Here is a 21,597-nt window from a genome sequence, read left to right on the forward strand (position 1 = left end):
ACCAAGTCACTGGTAAAGCTAAATCGAATTAACTTTGAATTTTAAAATAAGTATTAGAAATGAAAACATTAAAATATACTATTCTCCAATGAGGAATCTTACACTATTCTCTGTATTAAATAGAATGGCAATGCAAAGGTCTGGCTGAAAAGAACAATTATGAAAAAATTAAACAAAAATCAAAGTTTGATCATTTTAAAAGTACGATGCAATCTCTGAGGAGTACAAGATCAATATAAGACTTGCTTGAAGTACCATTTCTTTTTTACAGAATGATTCAAGTTCTTGATTCACTTGAAATAAGCACTCTTTTCTACCTACAGAGACAATAACATTTGGTATCGTTACAAAAATTATAATCCAGGTCTTTCTGAGTAATTATGGCAAAAAGTCAGCTGTAATAACGTTCAAAAAAACCTAAGAATTTAGGTTACTGATGTTGTTTTATCAATTACAGTTACAACCACAGGAAGGGAATTCATTTTGAATCAAAAATAGAAGAAAATCCCAAATAAGATTCTATCTATATATTATCTATTTTTACTACAAAACCAGAAGTGTGGTATGTTCAATTTAATGCCACTTACAAACAAGAAAACTCATTTGGGTATTTTTCCTGCTCAAAATAGCAGTGTAACAGTAAAGATAAAAAAGAAACCCTGGACAAAGTTGGAAAACTTAATTCTGTTTCTGCCACTAAGTTAATTAATCAGCATCGTGAGCTTCCTATCTATGTTCTCAAAGGACTCTGTATGCACTTTTAATCTATGTAATTAGTACTAAGATGAAATTACTTCTTTTCTTATCTGTCATGACACTCATGCCCTTTTTATCCTCCTATCCCTTTCTATCTTCATTCCAGCTAAACTCTGCCGCTTGAGAACAGGGACACTGACTCATGAAGTAGGCTCTAAAACAATGTTTAATAAATGAATAAAATCCCTGATACTAAACTAGATGGCTACCTGCCCCTAGACAGGTCGTATATCTTCCACTAGGCCTCAGCTTCCTTATCTATAAAATAAGACTGGATTCTCTTGAGTATTATTAAATTGTCCTCCTAAAGAAAGTAATAAAACTGTACTGATGGATATATTCCAGAAATTAAAATGGCAACCATTTTGTCATTGTATATGGGAGTGAACACACATGTTTATACATATTATAAACATCATATGAGCATACCTAATAAAATGAACAGTTTAGAATTTTAATTCTCTAATAGTAGAAGGTCAGATTAAATGCTCTTTAAGATCCTGTCTGGTAATGCCTCCACTATAAAAAAGAAGACTAAAACCTGAAGACACAAAATAAATTTATTTTTGGCCAAGTTCCTACCCTCAACTTCATTATATCAACCTGCTTCTAACCTTAGGCTCTATCCACTTAATGTTATTACCTCTCGTATTTCACTGAGAATTCCATATGTAGTAAGTGCTTCAACCTATTATTTTTTTCAGTCATGCTGGGAAATGGAGAGTATATTGAAGTTTTTCACAATACCTATATCATAGAGCTTCCCAACATTAGAAGAGGGCCAATGTTGCTAGAAAGTCCATGTCAATTATTTCCACTACTCTAAGCAACAAAGGAATTTAGCAGAAATATTTCTTAAGAGCTTCCTTAAAGGCTTTTAACCTACTGTGTTAAAATGTAAGCCTAATGTAGCCATTATTATATGAAAACAAAAAACTATTCATCTGGATTTCACCTATTTTAACATAACAATTATATTTAGTATGCTAAATAATTTTTTTTAAATCCTAAATTTGGCCCTGACCAGTGTGGCTCAGCTGGGCATCGTCCTGGAAAAGCGAAGGGTTGCTGGTTTGATTCCCAGTCAGGGCATATGCCTGGGTTGTGGGTTCAGTGCTCTATCAAGGCACATACAAGAGACAACTGATCACTGTTCTCTCTCTCTCTCTCTCTCTCTTTACCTCTATCTAAAAAAAATGAATAAATATTTTTAAAAAATCATAAATTTGAACTAGTCAGAGGGAATTTTATAAATATACATATATGCAAATTTATACAAATTTCACAATTATCTATAGGGCCTTTTAGAGTAGACATGGTCTCTAAAAACAATTCAGTTGTTTTCCCCTCCCTCCATTGTGCTCTTTCCTCTAAAACATTTCTTCACTAAGGCATACAAAATCAGTTACATCCCTCTAAAATACCATGCTATCTTATAATGTCAGGTGTTTGCACTTCTGTTCTCTTAACCTGGAATGTGTTCCCCCTGACTAACTCAAATTACTCTTTCAAAGACAAGGATAGAATGAATAAACAAATACAATATATCCATACAAGGGACTATTATTTAGCCACAAAAAGTAATGAAGTACTGATTCTTAGTAAATAGATGAACCTTGAAAACACTATGCTATCTGAAGGAAGTCAGACACAAAGGACACATGTTGTATGATTCTATATATATGAAATGTCTGGAACAGGCCAATTACAGAAACAAAAAGTAGTCTAGTGGCTGCCATGGGCTGAGAATGAGAGAATGTTGAATAACTGCTAGTGAACAGGATATAGGATATAGGGTTTCTTTGTGGGGTGAGAAAACTGTCCGAGAGTTATAGTGGTAATGGCTGTACAATTTTGTGAATATACTAAAAATTACCAAACTGTATTTAAAAAATATGGTTGCCTGCACAAGAATGTGGATATGAAAGGAATGAGGAATGATCAAACACTTGATATATTTTGCAGAGAGCTGACTGGATTTGCTAATAGAGTGCATGTGAAATGAAAGAAAAGGAAAATCAAGGATGTGCCTCTAAGATCTTGGATTCAAATCCTGACAGGATGTGGTTGCTATTAACAGAAATGGGACAAACATGGTGGAAAGGTTAAAAAGCTCAGTTTGAAGCAAATTGACTAATTTTGATTTAATTAGTCTAAACATCATAAACAAATGTTAATTTCATATGGTTCAATGAAATTTAGCTAGTTTTACTTTTGCAAGTAACTTACTAAGTCTTATTTACACTTAAAATACCATTATTTATCAGTGAATACTGCCTATCTAACCACTTCATATATATTTATATTATAAATTTTACAAGAGACAGAAGTGAAAATTGCTACTTAATAAATGTTTTAAGATTGTGGTGATGCTATGGTGTTATAATTTTTTTAAAGACTTTTTTTAGAGCAATTCTATGTTCACAGCAAAATTGAAAGGAAGGTACAGAGTTCCTCCCTATACTCCGTATTACACATATTTATATTTACAATATAAATTTATTAATTTAATTAAATGAGGAAACAATGTGACAAGTAGGTGTTTAGAATTAGGCTTTGAATAATGCTACATAGCTCGGCAAAGCTGTCTGACATGTTATAGACTGGAATTCACACATTCATAAATGTTCTACAAAAAGGCTAAAAGTAAGTAACTTGGCACCAGTTCTCTAAAGAAATTTGTGATTGTTAACATGAGAAAACTGTGTTCCAATATTCTATATAAGCATTGCTTCTGAACAAATGCCACACATACCACTTCATGTTTGTCATGAACAGATTTTTGTACATGAAAAGATTTTTTAAAAAGGCAGAAGTACAAGGAATAAAACCTGGAAGAATGATCAAGGATGAGAAGAGGCAAAATATACACCAATGGAATTTTGCCCTTTCCTCTTTTCTGCTGATGAATATTTCTATGAAGAAAGTGTTTCAATCTTTGGGTTAGAAATGTAAGAAAAGCCAATAGTTAATTAAGTTGGGAGAAAAGACAGATTTTTACTGAACATTAGCTACTGTTACGATTTCTCATATATTTCTCACAGCAAGTGTACTGGGGAAGTGTTATCACCTTCACTTTAAAGTGCAGGAAGAGAGTATAGGGAAATTACCATTAGGTCATCTGCCTACCAAGAGTAAAGAGAGAAACAGCACAGATTCAAACACACTTGTTAATTCTAAAATCTATGCTCCTTCTCTTACATCACGCATTAGGGTACAATATACTTAAAACAGTATACAAGTTATTTTTTGCATGTTTGACTAATCAATAATAATCATAATTATTTGTCATACTTTCATCATCTACAAAGTAGGAGAGAATATCTCTTAAACAAATATGCAAGGATATTGGCATATTTGATATAGGAAATAACAGAACTGGTGGTAAAAAAGAATGAACAGAACCTCATTCAATGTATGTATTCACAGTGAGAGATGGTAAGCAAATTTTATTTCAGAACTATTTTGTTTATTTACACTTAGTAAATTAACTACATGAAGGACCACATTATATGAAAAAAGAGTGCTTATAAAACAATCACCCACGAGCTCATTAAATTCACATTTATTCTTAGGGAATAAAAATTGGCCTTCCATGACCCAAACATTCTAAATTTCTATGGATTATATCTTCAAAACTTTAATAATCACTAATAAAAATCTGCTAAATTCAAAATGAGAAAAAATAGATGAGTTAAAGACAAAGGGTTATTTCATAAGCCAGTGGTTATATAACTATTAATTCTCCCTACTATAGTTATAAATCCTGTTATTTTCCAAATAAAAGCTGAGTATTAATGGAAGAAATTCTAAGTTGCAAAATAGAATATTAGAGATACAAAGATTCTGAATAACAGCTTCAGTGTTATTTACTGATTTTCTTAAAAAGTTGTATTCCAAGGTTTTACATTAAATGTTTCCATTCAAATTTATCTGTTAATATAAATAAGAAATCAAGACTTAAAAAAAGGACAAATAAGCACAATGGTTCCTCAGATTTCTTTAGAACTCCAAGAAATAAATGTACACACAGTAAAAGTAAAAAACTATACTAAAGCATCAAGATGAATTGACCAAATTAAAATAATTAGGAACAGATAGTCCTAATAGAAAACAATAGCAAAATAAGAACCAAATGGTTTGGATTTTTTGGTGCATATTATCAATGGATTATTGTTTGTTAGATTGTGGCTTCCTGAAGTACAAAATATATGTTTTGATATGGACCACACTGTCGAACTTACTTATCTATCTATCTATCTATCTATCTATCTATCTATCTATCTAACAAATAAGGAATTAAGTGCCTACTTATAGGTATTGTGCTGGGGACTAGGCTAGGTCCTGGAAATCCACCCACCCCACAAAAAAAAGAACCATAACAGCCTCAGAGGTTATTATATCTGAGTAGAATAAATCAAAGTAAGCAAAATACAAGTAAATGTAAAAAGACTCTAATAAAAGATACCTGACAATGCATTTCCATGATGAGCCATCTTGATCATCTTGTTCTTCTATATACATTCTAACATTGTGATCTTGATCCAGCTGGTACCAATACATGAGGCCATCTTTGTCTCGACCAATTGGCTGGAGACGCATGGTATCAGCATCCTCCTCATTAATAATATTCTTGAACTTGAGATTGTCATCAAACTGACACTCACAGAGATACTGGAAAACAGTCACAGTATTGCTTAAAATATCCCACATAAATGTTTCTCCATTACAGTAAGTGTGATATGCTCAACTATAGAACTGATTCAGGGACAGATGCAAAAAGAGTACATGCACTTTATTAATCTTCCCCCCCCCCAACTTTATAATGTGCTTAGAATAACCAATTTAAAAAGATAAATCTTAAGTTAACATTTTATGTTAGTATTACATAAATTTAAGGTTTCACACAGCCAATGACACAAAAATCAAGTAATATTTCAAAAGCAGTGAGTCTGTTTGCAGTAAGTCGCCCAAATCATCTCATGACATAATATTTTCAATGATTCTCTCTCTCAAAGTTTTTAAGTGAACAGTATTCTCAAAATACTACCTGTTTTTTAGAAAGCCTGAGATATATGTGGTTTTCAAGAAAGGTAGTCTCATTGATAGGTGTCTCTATAGAATTATCTTAATAAAAAGATATCCACTTGACTAAATGAGGAACTGACGTCACTTTTTGTTATACATTTATAGATATGATTAGGGGGTAAAGTCGGCTTTCTTCCCTGAGCGTCTCTCCCCAGGCAAATAATACCTGAAGTCCCTTTCAGCCTCTGTCACTGCCTGTGTTGTCTAGCCCAGGAGCCTCTCTTCTGTGGAAAGCCTTTTTTCCCTTCATCATGCTGGCCACCTTGCTCCTACTAGGGCCAACATTCTGAAATGGGTAGGAAGAGAAAAGGAAACTCAAACTTGAAAATAAATCTACTTTGAAGAGAACTATTTTAATCTAGTTGGTTTGGTTATGTGGCATGCCCTTAGTCATCTGAAAACTATCAAAATTACCAATTTAGTAAATCAGTAAAAAAGATTAACCACAGTATGCAGTATGTGTTTGTTAGCAATGATTCTGAAGGCTGAAAACAATGAAAAAAATTTATTTGGGGAAACTGCTTGCCCATTCTATCTCAGTCCCTATAAGCACAGATCATTAAACCTAGATATACTTGTGTATTAAAACACAACCAAAAACATTAATTCAAAAAATGGACCACTTTACCCTGGCTGGGTAGCTCAGTTGGTTAGCGCAACGTCCCCAATATACCAAGGTTGCGAGTTTGATGGCACATATAACAATCAACCAATGAATGCATAAATAAGTAGAACAACAAATCGATGTTCTTTCTCTCCCCCACTTCTCTCTCTCTAAAAAGCAGTAAAAAATAAAAAAATAAAGAATAGACTTCTGTCACCAAAAAAAATAAGGAAATCTATTGTCCTTTTCCAATAACAACAAAAATGTTTACTTTCCAGTTATTCTCTCAATTCAACCAGGAGTAAAAGTGAATTTTTAAATTAAAATAGTTGCAATAAATAACAAACTTATTACCTTGAGGAGTGCTAATTTGCATTCAACGCTCATTTCGAGATAGCCTTTCTTCTCCATTTCCCATGCCCAGGTGCTATTAAATTCTTGGCATATCTGTTAGAGAAAGTTAGTATCTTAATACATAAAAGTTTCATTTATGCAGATAGTTATGTTGTATAATTACATTAACTGCCCTTGATAATATATATTTATAAAGGAAAAAGTTTTTAACAATCCAATCAAATTATTCCATAAAATGCATACTACTTAAATATACCAGAAATGTTTATTACTGACTGCTAACTGAATTTAAGGTAAGTACTGATCGCTGCAGCTCTCTCTTCTGCTCTCAAAATTTTTATACACTTATGTAGTACATTTTCCCAAACTGCAAGTAATTCTCTGATTCCTTCTCTCAATATGGACTGGAAGTTCCTGGAGGGCAAGCACCATAATTTATTGATCTCTATGCCTAGAAGAGAAATATAATAAAAAACATGCCAAATTGTAAGCATATTTTAAACCAAGCCATTCTCCATCTTAATGTCCTCTTATTTATGGGCAAAGATTCCACTCTGTGGCATTTGAGACCTTCTGTAATATGGCATATATTTAAATTTCTACGCTTCTCTCCATATACAAGCATTCCGGGGAAACCAGAGCCACCTAACAAGCTCAGGAAAGGACTTGGATATCACTCTACTCAACTGTAGGGACTCATCAGGAGAAATGCCATGGGTTCTATGACCTCTGTGAGCCAGCTTCTTCAGCAATGAAAGAAGAGCAAGAATAATACTGACCTTAAAGGCTATGAATAGGCATGAAAAATGATATAAATTATCTAGCAACTTCAATAAAATTTGTCTTTGTTGCCTTTAACTAGTGCCTGGCTTTGTTTATCTTTGACAGGGGGAATCCTTGGATATCATTCAGACAGAATTTTTATTTTACAACTGAACAACTGAAAAACATGAAATTTAGGGAGATCCATTTATCCAGTGAGTCCACAAATATTTATTGAGTACCAACCCTATGGTAGGAACTAGCACAGGGGAAAACAGACGACTTGCCATCATGAAGCTTTCATTCTGAGAGGTGTCCAACAGGTAAAAATTTAAAAATTTCAAGACAAATGGTATGTTGAAAATAAAATAATACCATCATCTGAGTGCTATTTTGCATTGGGTGCTGAGGGAAAAACCTCATTTTAAAAAGCTGACATTTGACACAAAATGCTGAGACAGAAAATAGAAATGAGCCACAAGAATATCCGGAGTAGTAATATTAATGTTCCAGGCAGAAAGAAACAAGCTAGCAAAAAGGCCTTTATGTCTGGCATATTAGAAAACAGAAAAGATCAGTCAGTATAAATGAACGAGAAAGAATGAGGAAAGTAGCAGCAGGTAAGGTGAAAGAGGTAACCAAGGGCCAAATTATACAGGCCAGGGTAAGAATTAAGATTTTATTTCAACTATGGTGGGAGGCTAATGAAGGATTTTAAATGAGAAAATTAATGTTTCAAAAATGGCTGCTGTGTGAAAATTGGATTGCAGAGGAGAAATAATGGAAACTTAGAAACGAATTTTAAGGCAAGAGATAATGACGTCTGGAACTATGGTGTTGGAGTGAGAACAGAAAGAAGTAGACAGTTTTATCTTGGAAGCAGAATCATCAGAACTTTTGATAGAACAGATGTGGATGGAGGGTGGCTGGAAATAAAACCCGAAGGTGACACCTAGTTTCCTCAGCTTGAACAAATGGGAAAAGTGCTTTGACTAAGGTATTAAGAGAATCCCTGAGAGAAGGGAGTTAACAAGAGACCTCTTTTGTACCTAATGAGCTTGAGGCATATAATAGACAACTAAGAGTCTTGCTCAGAGTTACTGAGTTGAGACTTCTGATTCCTAGATCTTTCCACCGGATCTTTTCAAATCTGAGCCAAGAATTTAATGGTGGAGCACTGACAGGTCAAGGGCTATGTCTGTGAAAAAGTATGAGACATACAGCAACTACAAAACAAATACCTGATTAATAAATCAAAGGAATACAAAACTAATGCTTTACCTTAATTTAAAAAATTATTTTAAGTTAACCACTGATAATTTCTATAACCAACATATCTTGAAGAACATTATAAATTCTTACTAGAATGATAATAGTTGGCATTATCGCACGTTCACTGTGTGCCAAGTACTGTTCTAACTATTTATTAAGTCAGTTCTCACAAGCATTAGATGCGTGTTACTGCTGTCCTCAGAAGGGTATGTGCTTTAGCTAAGGAATGAGAGAGAGATATAGGAATTACTACCTTTAGTCATTTATGGTGAAATCAGTATGTACTTCGGAAACTAATCAGGTAGACTGCAACCAACGGAGCTGTGGACAGAGGCCAGACTGAGAATTATAAATCACCTAGCTCCATTATTTATACTCAAATGACACCTCACCAACTCTCCCAGACCTAATATTTAAATATGTCCAACTGTTTCATGTATAATATTCTTTCTGGAGGACTAAACAGACATTTACTAAGCATGTTAAGTACTGGGAGGGCAAAGATGAATTAATAGTCAATCTTAGCTCTAAGAAATTAAGAGTTCAGAGAAAGGGATAAAGTCATGTAAACAAGTAGTCAGTGAGTTATCTACAAACTAAGTGACTGATGTTATTATAAACTATTATAAAAATCTACAAACTAAGTAACTGATGTTATTATAAACTATTATAAAAATAGAAGGAGAGAAACCGTAAGTCAGCCTATGGAGGAAGGGAGATAAAAAAGGTTTTATTAAAGTGATGACATTTTTGCTAGAGCCTGAAGGATGAATGAGGGGTTATACCAGACAAGGAGGTTATGATCATTTCAGGAAGAAAAAAACCAGACTAGGCAAAGCAATAGGAATGTGAGTAATGATGTAAGTGTTAATGTGAAGGTGAAGAGAATAGCTCTTTACGCTGAGACCTAGAGCCACAGATCCTGGGCGCTCAGGGGTGCAAGTGGGCAGAGACAGGCTGTGAAGAAAAGAAGTGAGCAAGGCTGTGAAAGTAGGTCACGGCTTGTAAATATGGGGATTCCACATGCATTTGGAAGTATTGATGGAAAACAGTTCTGTTGCACTGTGCAAGACAGAGCGGGGGGATTAAATTCTGAGGTTAAGGAGACAAACTAAAGCCTGTTTTGCAATAATTCAAGAGAAAGGTGATGAAGCCTGAGCTAAGGATGGCAGAGGATACTCAAGAAAAGGCAGAGTCTGTCTGTTAATGCACTTATCTTACAAAAGCAGTAAAAAGTTTTGTGATTAATATATGGTTTTACTATTTATGAAAGACCTTTCTCATACATTATTTCATTAGAAGTGGGTATACTGTAAAACTACAAGATTTTTGAAAGCAAAAGGAAGTTTGATTCATCTTTCCATTTCCTATAGTACCTACGAAGTACAGGACCATGCTGATAGTGGACACTCAATAAATATTTACTGTATAAGTGTTCTCTGGTGTAACTACTGAGATAATTTTCTGTAATGATAGGATATGTAAGAACACTGCCTACAAGAATGCATTAAAGTAAAAGATGTTACTTTAATTCCTTCAAAATATACCTACAGGGAATACTTCAATAGCAAGGTTTCTCAAGCAACATGGCTTTGAAAATCAAAAGAACACCCAAATCCCAACAACTGACCAGAGCATGGGCATGCATTAATTAATTAGTTCATTCCACAAACATTTTATCAGGAATTTACTGTGTGCCACTGTGCCTGACACCAGAATAAGCAAGCTACAACTCCTCCTAAAGGAGCTCAGGATTAGTGGGACAGACAGCTGGAATCTCAGTAACCTATAAACTGGGCATACTTATACATGTCAAAACTTGAGAAACTATTGTCAAAAGTAGCCTGTTCTGAAATCTTAGTCAAGGAAAAGGTATCCTGAAGGCATCTGACATAAGTTAGCAAGAAAAATAAAATCTCTATCACAGCTACTTTATATTTATAGGTATGATTTAACCATATACCTAAAATACACTTGAAATGGAAAGAATGTACGGTCGGTATCTCCAATATACTTTATATCACTCGTATCTAGATATAAAGGGCAATAAGGCTTTAATATAAAATAGTTGAGTCAAATCCTAGCTCTCCCTATCAGTGTGATCCTGAGTTGAGTCAATTACATCTCTGAATTTCAGCATCTTCATCTGTAAAATGGAGGTTTTGTTGCTAGTAAAAGAGATGAGATAAAAGAGATGCCTATCAATAACTCACTGTGCCATCACTCCCTTATATAAATGCAAACCTGAAAATGGTTCTAAGAAACTCACCATAAGAACCAACTGAAACACAAAGAAAGAGATGGAATTAAGAGCCAGTAGGAAGTAGGTCAGTGTTTTTCAAACTGTACATAAACATTGTTTCATGACACTTCTGTTTCACACATACAAAAAAACATGTCTAAGATTTCAATAAAATCATTGGTATTGATTCAGTTTCCTACTTTCATTTTCTAGGTAATTAACCCTATGTTAATTAATGAAAATGAAACCTACATGGTTTTCCTTGTTATGCTCTGTGTATCCAATACTATAGTGAGTATATTGAGGCTAAAATTACTGCTAGATTTAGAGAAAATTCCCTGTTGTGTTTTTATAAATTTTATTGTGGAAATACAGATAACTAAGTTTGCCATTTTAACCATTAAGAGCACAATTCAGTGGAACTAAGTACATTCACAATGTTGTATAACCATTACCACTTTTTATTTTCAAAACCTTTTTATTACCCAAACAGAAACTCTTTAACCATCAGGCAGTAACAACTCCCCATTCTCCTCCCACCCTGCAGCACCTGGTAATCCATAATCTACCTTTTTTGTATCTATTAATCTGTCTATTCTAGATAGTTCATGTAAGTGGAATAATCCTGTATTTGTCCTTTTGTGTCTGGCTTCCTTTATTTAGCATAATGTTTTCAAGGTTTATTCATGTTGTAGCACATATAAGAACTTCATTAGTTTTTAGGGATGAAAACTATTTCTTTGTATGAATATACCACATTTTGTTTATCCACTTATCTGTTGATGGACACTTGGTTTGTTTCAATCTTTTAGCTATTATGCATTATGTTGCAAAAAACACTGGCATACAAATATGTTTTCAATTCTTTTGAATATACAGGTAGGTGTGGAATTGCTGGGTTCTATGGCATCTCCATATTTGACATCTTGAGAAATTGCCAAACTTTTTCACAGCCAACTACACCACTTTGCATTCCCATCAGGAACATATGAGGCTTTCAATATCTCTACAACCTTAACAACACTTAGTATTATCCTTTTCTTATAAAAATAACCATCTTATTAGGTGTAAAGTGCTATCTCACTGTAGTTTTGATTTGCATTTCCCCAATGACTGATGATTATCTTTGGAGAACTACCGACTCAGTTTTTGCTCACTTTTAAATTGAGTTGTTGAGTTTCGGGTTCCTTACATAGTCTGGGTATTAAAGGTTATCAGTTATATGAGTTGCAAATATTTTCTCCCATTCTGTAGCTTGTCTTTTCACTTTCTTCATAATATCCTCTGATACACAAAGTTTTTAATTTTAATAAGTCCAATTTATCTACTTTTTATCTTTTTACTCCTGCTTTTGGTAGTTATATCCAAAAACCTATTGCCAAAGCCAAGGTTATCAAGATTTAGCCCTGTTTTTTTAAGCCTCACCCAAGGTGATGTTTACTGATATGAGAGAGAGAGAGAGAGAGAGAGAGAGAGAGAGAGAGAGAGAGAAATGTCAATCAGCTGCCTGATGTACACGCACAGACCAGGACTGAACACTCAGCCTAGGCAGGTGATCTGACCAGGAATCAAATTAGTCACCTTTCATTTTCAGTTAACAGGATGACACTCCTACCAAATGAACCACCAGGCTAGGGAAATTTATCCCTAATTTTATTCTAAGAGGCTTTAGCACGTTTATTTAGGTTATTGATCTGTTTTGAGTTATTTTTTTGCATATGGTATGAGGTAGAGTACTGCATTTTACAAGTTGTTAAATTCCAACAAATATGTATTTTTACACTATAAGTCAAAAGAAGTTTCAAAAATACTGCAGTAAGTACTCAATACTCCATTCTCTCATTTTCAACTCAGACAGGAATCAAGACATGTACACATCATTAACCTAATACTTTTTAATGTGTTCCTAAAGTTTTTATATCTAAGAACTTCTAGTAAGGAGGTTCCATTTTTACTTCCCAGGCTTATCTGCTAACCTCAAGCAATGCAAAATAACTTTAAATTGCTATTTTTATGTAACTTCTTTCAAAAGACACTGATATTAGAATTATATGTATGTTTATTAGGTAACTAACTGTGGCTATGAAGAAGCAGTACTTCTGAGTATATAACTGAAAGGTAATGACCAATACAAGGGTATGCGCACTTGAAAAAAAACTGAGGGGAGAAGCAGGTTCCTAAAGTCTACCCAAGGGCACTTTTGCATCAGGTTTCCCAGCCATAATTAAGGAATTACTGCTTGTTTCTCTTTGTAAAAGCCTTCAAGTAGATTATTATCAAAAAACATTCACTGGCCCTGGCTGGGTGGCTCAGTTGGCTGGAGCATCGCCTCTGTACACCAAAAGGCTGTGGGTTTCATCCCCATTCGGGGCGTGTAAAGGAGACAACTGGTTGATGTTTCTCTCACATCAATGTCTCTGTCTCTCTCTCTCATCAATAAACATATCCTTGGGTAAGGATTTAAAAAAAAAACAAAACCATTACTAAACCACCTGAAGTCACATAGGAGTTCAATAGAAAACTGTAGAAAATGCAACCTAACATTTCTATATCCTCAAGTATGAATAACTTGGCTCAAGTTGCTATCAATTTCCAAAGGAATACCAGACACAGAAAAAAAGTTCCTTAAAATTGCTTCTGATAATTATTAATATTTAAACAGCATTTGCTGGGTTCCAACTATCTGACAGGCACTCTGCTGAGAGTATAGAAGCCAAGTAACTAAATTAATCTCATACACCTAGTAATTAGCCGATTTCAGGTTTTGCCCTGTTACCAATCCAGTGTTCTTTCTATACCGTCACACACAATTCACGTACGATGGTAAATTATGGTTGCACAGAATAAATGATACTTTAAGAAACATTTTACAAAGTTTAATTCATATGAAAATGCTTTCCAACATATAAAGTATTCAGTATTCATCCTGTGGCATTAGACAAACCTGTGTTCAGTTGTTGCTTCAGTATCCACTATCTAGGTGGCCTTGGCAGTTACTTAATTTTCCACGACCTAGTGGTGTTATTCATTAAATGATAATGTATGTAAAATAGCACAAGACTCAGTATGTAGTCAGCTCTTAAACATTAGCTCTTACCATTATCAAATTTTGGAGCAGTTAAAACCTTCATAAATTGCTGATGGGAATATAAAATGATACAGCAGCTATGAAAAAGTCTAGCAATTCCTCAAAATGTTAAATATAAAATTATCATATGACCCCGAGATTACATTCCAAGGTATAGACATAACAGAAATGAAAATGCATGGCCACATAAAAACTTGTACACGAATGTTGATAGGAGCACTATTCCTCATAGCCAAAAAGTGACAAAAACAAAGTGATCATCAACTGACAGATAAAAAAAAGTGATTAAGCCAAACAATGAAATAGTATTTGGCAATAAAAAGGAATGAAATAATGATAGCATGTCACAATATGGATAAATCTCAAATTCATTAGGCTAAGAAGTCCAACACAAAGGCCATGTATTTTATAATTCCCTAAGAAATGTCCAAAATAGGCAAATCCCTAGAGAAAGAACATAGATTAGTGGTTGCCAGGGGAATGGGGACAGGTGTTGTGATTAGGGCTGTTGCTAATGGGCACCAAGTTTCTTTTTGGGGTGATGGAAATGTTCTAAAAATTAGAGGTCATAGTTGCACAACATAATGAATATACTAAAAATCTGTACCAAATATACTTCAATATGGCAAATTTTATGTTCTATCAATTATATCTCAACAAAAAAGAAAAAATGAATATAACAAGGCAAATAAGTATTAAAACAACAATCTTAGTTTACTTTTGAAAAATAAATATAGCAGTAGAGAAATATCTAGTCCTTGTCAAAATACGACCAAATTAACAAATAATAAAAGAGGACCCTACGACTCCCTAAAATTGCCATTTAGCTTAAGGTCATTTACTAGCAAACTTATTCACTTTCAAAGATTTCTAAACGTGTTACTACTGACCAAAGGGAAAAGATTATACCCTGTCTTTTCTATTGAGCAGTATAGAAACATCCCAGAAGAGACACATTAGGTTATGTTCTACTGAATGTCATCATCCCTCAAGTATTGAGCCCCAGGAAATACTCTTTACTATCTCTAGGAAGTAGATTTATTTTTATATTTTAACATTTCTTGAAATCAAGAGCCCTTTAAAATCAATGATTTCATTAAATATGATAGTATTTTTTTCCTTTGAAAAACTGTCTCTAAATAATTGTGTGGCATGCACTGAAGAAATCAAAGAAAAACAGCAATAATGTATTACCATCAGTCTCTTAGAAATTACTCTGAGGCTAAAGGAAATCAAGCTTGATTTCCTTTAAAGAATAATTTATTAAAAACTGGCTTTCCCATTACTTTCCACGGCCTTTATATGAGCAGGAGGCAGGGCAGTAGAAAAGCAGAAGCACAGGTACTGAATTTGTTGAAGGCAGGTATTTGTTTATTAACACGGTGGTATTCATTATCCATGGCTAGCTTAGGTGTCTGAAATTGCTCATGTGGAATCTAACATTATTAACAACCGCAGGAAACAGGCATTTCATGGAAATTTGAGAGTTTACTGGGAGAGAAATTTCTTTGTGACTGACCGAGTAAAAGAAATATGAAGCTTGATAAGGCCAAGGCCTATCCAAGTAGGCAAGAGGTTTAACAGGTCCCAGCAGAACTGCTAGTTGCAATTTCCACTCACTGGGGTTCTTTATTTTTAGCAAGTTAATTCCACCTCAGAAGTAAAAAACTCACCAGCTAGGTTTTCAGGCCCCTCTACATTCTGGATTGTAATGGAGTGCATTGGAGAATACATGTTGGCAAGTACAGGATACAGCAAAACAATAAATGCCCTTGGCTGAGTTGCTAAACACCTCTCTCTTTCCCTCTCTATCAGTTACCAAGACTTATGGATTCTACCTTTCAAATAGCTCTCACATCCACTTAGTCTTTTCTACCCCTATTACCAACACCATAATTCAGGTGTCTTCACTGCTCAGCTGGATTATCGCAATAACTCCCTTTCAAATGACCCCAGGCTGCCACTCACTGCCATTCTCTCTAGGTACTTTATATTACAATGAAGCTAAGTGACTGGTGATTTCTTAGGAAATTTCTACTCATTCTATAGGTCTTAGTTCATCTGTTTTAGGGAGACACTACCAAAAGATGACAAACAGATGCCAATGCTAATTTGTGGTAGCAATGTAGTCTGCTAAATCTATGATTAGTAGGGAAAGCTTCGACTGGTAATATCTGCTATGAGCCAAGGAACGAGGCCTAACGGATGCTAGATATTTGCTCTAGATTTAAAAAGAATTTTATTTTACTCTATTTTGCCATGTATAATGAGCAGTTTTGCCCAAATCTGGAAAAATAAGGGTGCGCATTTTACACGGGTAGTATTAATTCTGTATCTATATAAATGTGTTTAATTCTTTTTAAAATTTCTTGTATCTTGTATTTGTCCTTGTGTTTTGTTAATTATTTGTTACATAAAATTTCTTGTACCATAATATGTTAAAAAATAAATGCTAAAATTCCTTTATAATACAAAATACAAGTATCTAAATATAAATAAATAATTGAATTAAAAAGTTGAGTTAAAAAATTGAGTTAAAACGAAAGACTGTTTTCCTGAAAGTTTGAGCCAAAAACATGGGTGCACGTTATACACAGCAAAATACGGATATATACTGACTTCTAAAAGAAAAGAAACAGCTCTCTGTAATACATACATACAATGGTGCCATAAAGAGAAAGATAAAAAGATCAAGAGCCATGTAACAGGGAAGGTAAAAAATTCCATCACAAAACCAGCTAACATAGCTAATGAGTACAACTAAGAAGTAAAATACAGAGTTAAGCTTATTAGCAGCAAAGTGAAAGAACACTAACCAGGGGTGTCTAACCTTTTGGCCACACTGGAAGAGACATCTTGGGCCACTCATTAAACATACAAACAGTAACGAAAACTGATGAGCAAAAAAAAAAGGTTTTAAGTAAATTTACAATTTTGTGTTGGGCCTCATTCACAGCCATCCTGGGCTACATGTGGCCCATGAACTACAGGTTGGATACCCCTGAATGATTAATTCATCTAATATCGATGCAAAAAAGATTAAAAAAGGCATTCAAGATGCTTACCACCTACAAGAAAGGCAAACATAAGGGGTAATATAAGTGGTATTTCGAAACACTGGATTCACAAAGTCATGGGCTTGAATGCTGGTTCTGTCATTTCCAGCAATGTAAGACTGGACAAGTTACTTAGTTTGTCTAAATCAATTTCCTTCTGCATAAAATGAGAATAACTATTTCAAAGGTGAGCTATGTAAGTGAAGAATTAAATACAGGACATGGTACATAGTGAACATTCAATATAAAAACTGTATTAGAGTTTCTTTAATGGAGTCACACATAAATCCATGAAGGAACATCTTCCTAGGAGAAGGTCTCAAGGAGAAAATAGTACTTCAGCTGAGATCTAAAGGATAAATAAGTTTGCCAGGAAAACAAGTTAGTGGGAATGCATTCCAGGTTGAAGGTAACAGTATGTATAAAAACCCTAAGGAAAGAAAATGACAGCATGTTCTATGAGTGGCACAGAGTATCAGTAGGGTACACCGGAGAGAGTGTCATTAGATGTGACTAAAGAGAAGACGCTCAACTAGTAAGAGCATTCAATTCTATGACAGAGTTTAGATTTTTAAGTGAAAGAGAACCACCAAATAATTCTGAAGGTGATATGTTACTTTTAAAACTTTGTGTTTTAAAAGAAGGTATTAGAAAAGTGTACACTGAAAGCTGGGAGACTAATTAGAAAGTGAATGTTCAGGAGAGATGAAGTCCTGTGGTGTGGTAGCCTCTATTAAATAAATTATCTTAATAGTATTTTTTATGTGCTTTAAAAATTAGGTAATAACGTGTAAGCTTCAACAGTATCTTCAATAATACTTTTACTCTTGAAGCCAATGTCAGACACTACTTGGAGTGCACTTCATATATTACTTCATTAAATTCTCACAATTCTGCAAGATAAATGTTAGTTTCTCTATTTGATAAGATTGCATTTTGTCAGTTTTACAGATGAATCAACTTGGGTTCAAACAAGGGACATAAAGTTTTCTGAGATCAACAGGGCTGAAGATCCAAGAATGGAGCCCAAATTTTCTAACACCAAAACTCTCTAAACTCATTCCAGCTAGCATATCTCATCTAGTACCAATAGGTAAATTTGTTTAATGGTTAACATCAGGTTAGGTTTAGAGTAAATAATTAAATGCAGTAATCTTGAGAACTTCATGACTCTATTTCTATTTTTCATAGGGAAACAACACATTTTGATGAAAACAGCAAGGAATTTTTGGAAACTGCTGACCACTGCTGAGTTTTCTCATCAAATTATAAATCCCTCATTAATAGAATAAATCTGTATTCATTTTCTATTGCTTTGTAATAAAATACTATAAATTTAGCATCTTAAAACAACACCCATTTACTATCTCACAGTTTCTCCAGGTCTGAAGTCCTGTATAGCCCAGCTTGGGTGGGTTCTCTGCTTACTCACATTACTCACAAAGGTGATGATATTGAGGATTTGGCATGGCAAAAACCCACTCCCAAACTCATTCAGACTGTTGGCGGAATCTATCTCCTTCTCATGTTTTCCACGTGACCCTCCACTTTCAAGCCAGCCAGTGCAGTGAGTGGTGAGTCCTTCTAACACTCCAAGTATTTCTGACTTCTCCTTCTGCATACTTCTTCCACTTTTAAGGGCTCATCTAATTTACATTGGGCCCATGTGGGTAATTCAGAATAATCTCCCTATCTGATTGAGATCAACTGATTTTAAATTTAATTTCAACTATAGAGTCTCTTTAGCCATATAACGAATTCATGAATGTAACACCAAGGAAGCAAAGACCATAAAGGTCAAACTTTTGCCTACCATAGAACCCACATCAGCTTTTCTAGATGCCTTCCATAACACTGCGTGACCATTTCTCTAAGTATGTTTTCATGTCGAATACTTCCTCCATACCATTTTGGTCTGCTTATATTTTTCACGTTCTTTTCCTAAGCATTATTCTTTAGAAAGAAGGAAAGAGATCAATACTTAACTTTTATCGGTCATAAGCTTTCCCACAAACATTGAAAAGATAAGAAAATTTTTAGTCTATTTGCATACCCCCAACACCGCTTTATCCTGAAACCATGCTGCACTTAAACCACTGGCATTCTATTGGGAATTATCTTTACTTGTGTACCTATTTTAGTTTCCTTTCTAAACTCCAGACTCATAAACATGTGTCTCATATATTTCCTGCAGTACCTTACCAAGTCCCTTACAGAGTAGGCCATCAGAAAATGTTTCCTAAATAGGTGGATGAAAATCTGCTAACTTTAGCAGCTGTGGATTCTTAGCTAACTAGACTACTATTTGTCCCCATATACAAAAATTAATTCAAATGGATCAAATGCCTAAACACAAGACCTGAAACAATAAATTACATAGACAAAAACACAGATACTAAAGTTATGGACCATGATCTTAGAGAGGATTTTATTAATTTGACTCCAGAGGCAAGGAAAGTAAAGGCAAAAATAAATCAATGGGACTATATCAAACTAAAAAGGTTCTGGGCAGCAAAAGAAATAGCCAACAAAACAAAAAAGCAACCAGCTGAATGGGAGATGATATTTGCAACAACAGCTCTGACAAGGGGTTAAAACCGAAAATATAGAAAGAATTCATAACAACTCAACACCAAACAAACAAGCCAATTAAAAAAATGGGCAGAGGACTTGAACAGACACTTCCCCCAAGAAGACATACAAATAGCCAAGAGATATACGAAAAGATGCTCAATCCCAATATTATGGAAATCACTAGTTATTATGGAAATGCAATCAAAGCTATGATGAAATACAACCTCACACCTATTAAAATGGCTATTATTAACAAGACAAATAATAACAAGTGTGGGAGAGGTTGTGGAAAAAAATGTAACCCTTATTCACTGTTGGTGGAAATAAACTAGTACTACCACTATGAAAAACAGAATGGCAGTTCCTCAAAAAATTAAGAAGAGTTACCACATGACCCAGCAATCCCTCTTCTGGGTTATCTACCCAAAAACCTCGATAATATCCTTGATAATATTGATTTGCAAAGGTATATGAACCCTATGTTCACTGCAGCACTATTTACCGTAGCCAAGACGTATAGATAACCAAAGTGCCCTTTGATAGATGATTGGATAAAGACGATGTAGTACATATATAATGCAATATTACTCAGCCATAAGAAAATATGAAATACTTCCATTTGTGACAACATGGATGGATCTTGAGAAAATCATGCTAAGCAAAATACGTCAGATGAAAAAATCAAGAACCATATGATTTCACCATACATGGGATAGAAAACTAAAAGCAATAAATGAACAAACAAGACAAAGAACAACAGCACGATGGTTACCAGAGGGGATGGGGGTGGAGGGAAGGTACTAAAGAGTGAAGGAGGTCAGCATATGGTGACAGTAGGAGATGTGACTTTGGGTTGTAATACAAATTGCAATATACAGATGATGCATCATAGAATTGTACACTTGAAACCTATATAATTTTATTAATCAATGTCACCCCAATACATTTAATCAAATGAAAAAAAAAGAAAAAGCCCAAGCCCAAATGGTTTCATTACAAATTCTATTAAATATTTAAAAAATTAACACTAACACTTCACAAACACTGGCAAAAAAATTAAAGAGAAGGAAACATTTCTCAACTCATTCTATGAGGCCAAGTATTGCCCAGGTACCAAAACTGGACAAAGACATCGCAAAAACAGAAAACAACAAATATCCCTCATGAATACAGGAACAAAAAAACTAAAAAATAAATCAACAAATCGAATCTAGCAGCATATAGAAAAGATTATGGACCATGACCAAGAAGGTTTCGTTGCAGGACTGCAAGTTTCAACAGATACAAATTAATCAATGTACTGTACCATAATAATAAAGAACAAAAACCACACTATTATCAATAGGTGCAGATAAAAACATCTGACAAAATCCAATACCTATCATAACAAAAATACTCAACAAACTAGGAAAAGAGAATTTCCTCAATCTGATAAATGGTATCTATAAAAATACCTCTGGCTAAAAATCACACTAAATGTTAAAGAGTAAAAATTTTCCCCCTAGGATCAGGAACACGACAAGGGTGTCTGCTCCCACCATTTCTATTCATCAATATACCAAGGATCTAGTTAGAGTGATTATGCAAGAAAAAGAAATAAGGGCATCCAGACTGGAAAGTGAGAAGTAAAACTATTTATATTTGAAGATGATATATTCTTGTATATACAAAGTCTTTAAAATCCGCACACAAAAAAATTATTTGGATTAATGAGTTCGCCAAAGTTGCATGATACAAACAAAATCAGTATACAGAAATTAGTGGTATTTCTACACATGGGAAACGGTCTGAAAATGAAGTT

The 21,597-nt window shown here is 34.2% G+C and overlaps 1 protein-coding gene across 2 annotated transcripts in view; it reads right to left on the reverse strand.

The window, feature by feature from the left end:
• Nucleotides 1–21,597, reverse strand: part of RSF1 (remodeling and spacing factor 1) — a 112,781-nt gene that overhangs the window by 50,979 nt on the left and 40,205 nt on the right. For both annotated transcript variants that reach the window (XM_054576314.1, XM_054576313.1), the window contains exons 3-4: nt 6,803–6,895; nt 5,225–5,430 (exon numbers count right to left, since the gene is read on the reverse strand). In XM_054576314.1, coding sequence (XP_054432289.1) covers nt 5,225–5,430; nt 6,803–6,895 — 299 coding nt within the window. The remainder of the gene's footprint in view (nt 1–5,224; nt 5,431–6,802; nt 6,896–21,597) is intronic.

This window comes from Pteronotus mesoamericanus, unplaced genomic scaffold (assembly GCF_021234165.1).
Source record: "Pteronotus mesoamericanus isolate MK-2021 breed Mesoamerican mustached bat unplaced genomic scaffold, CSHL_Meso_final contig_33, whole genome shotgun sequence".
Taxonomy (NCBI): Eukaryota; Metazoa; Chordata; class Mammalia; order Chiroptera; family Mormoopidae; genus Pteronotus; species Pteronotus mesoamericanus.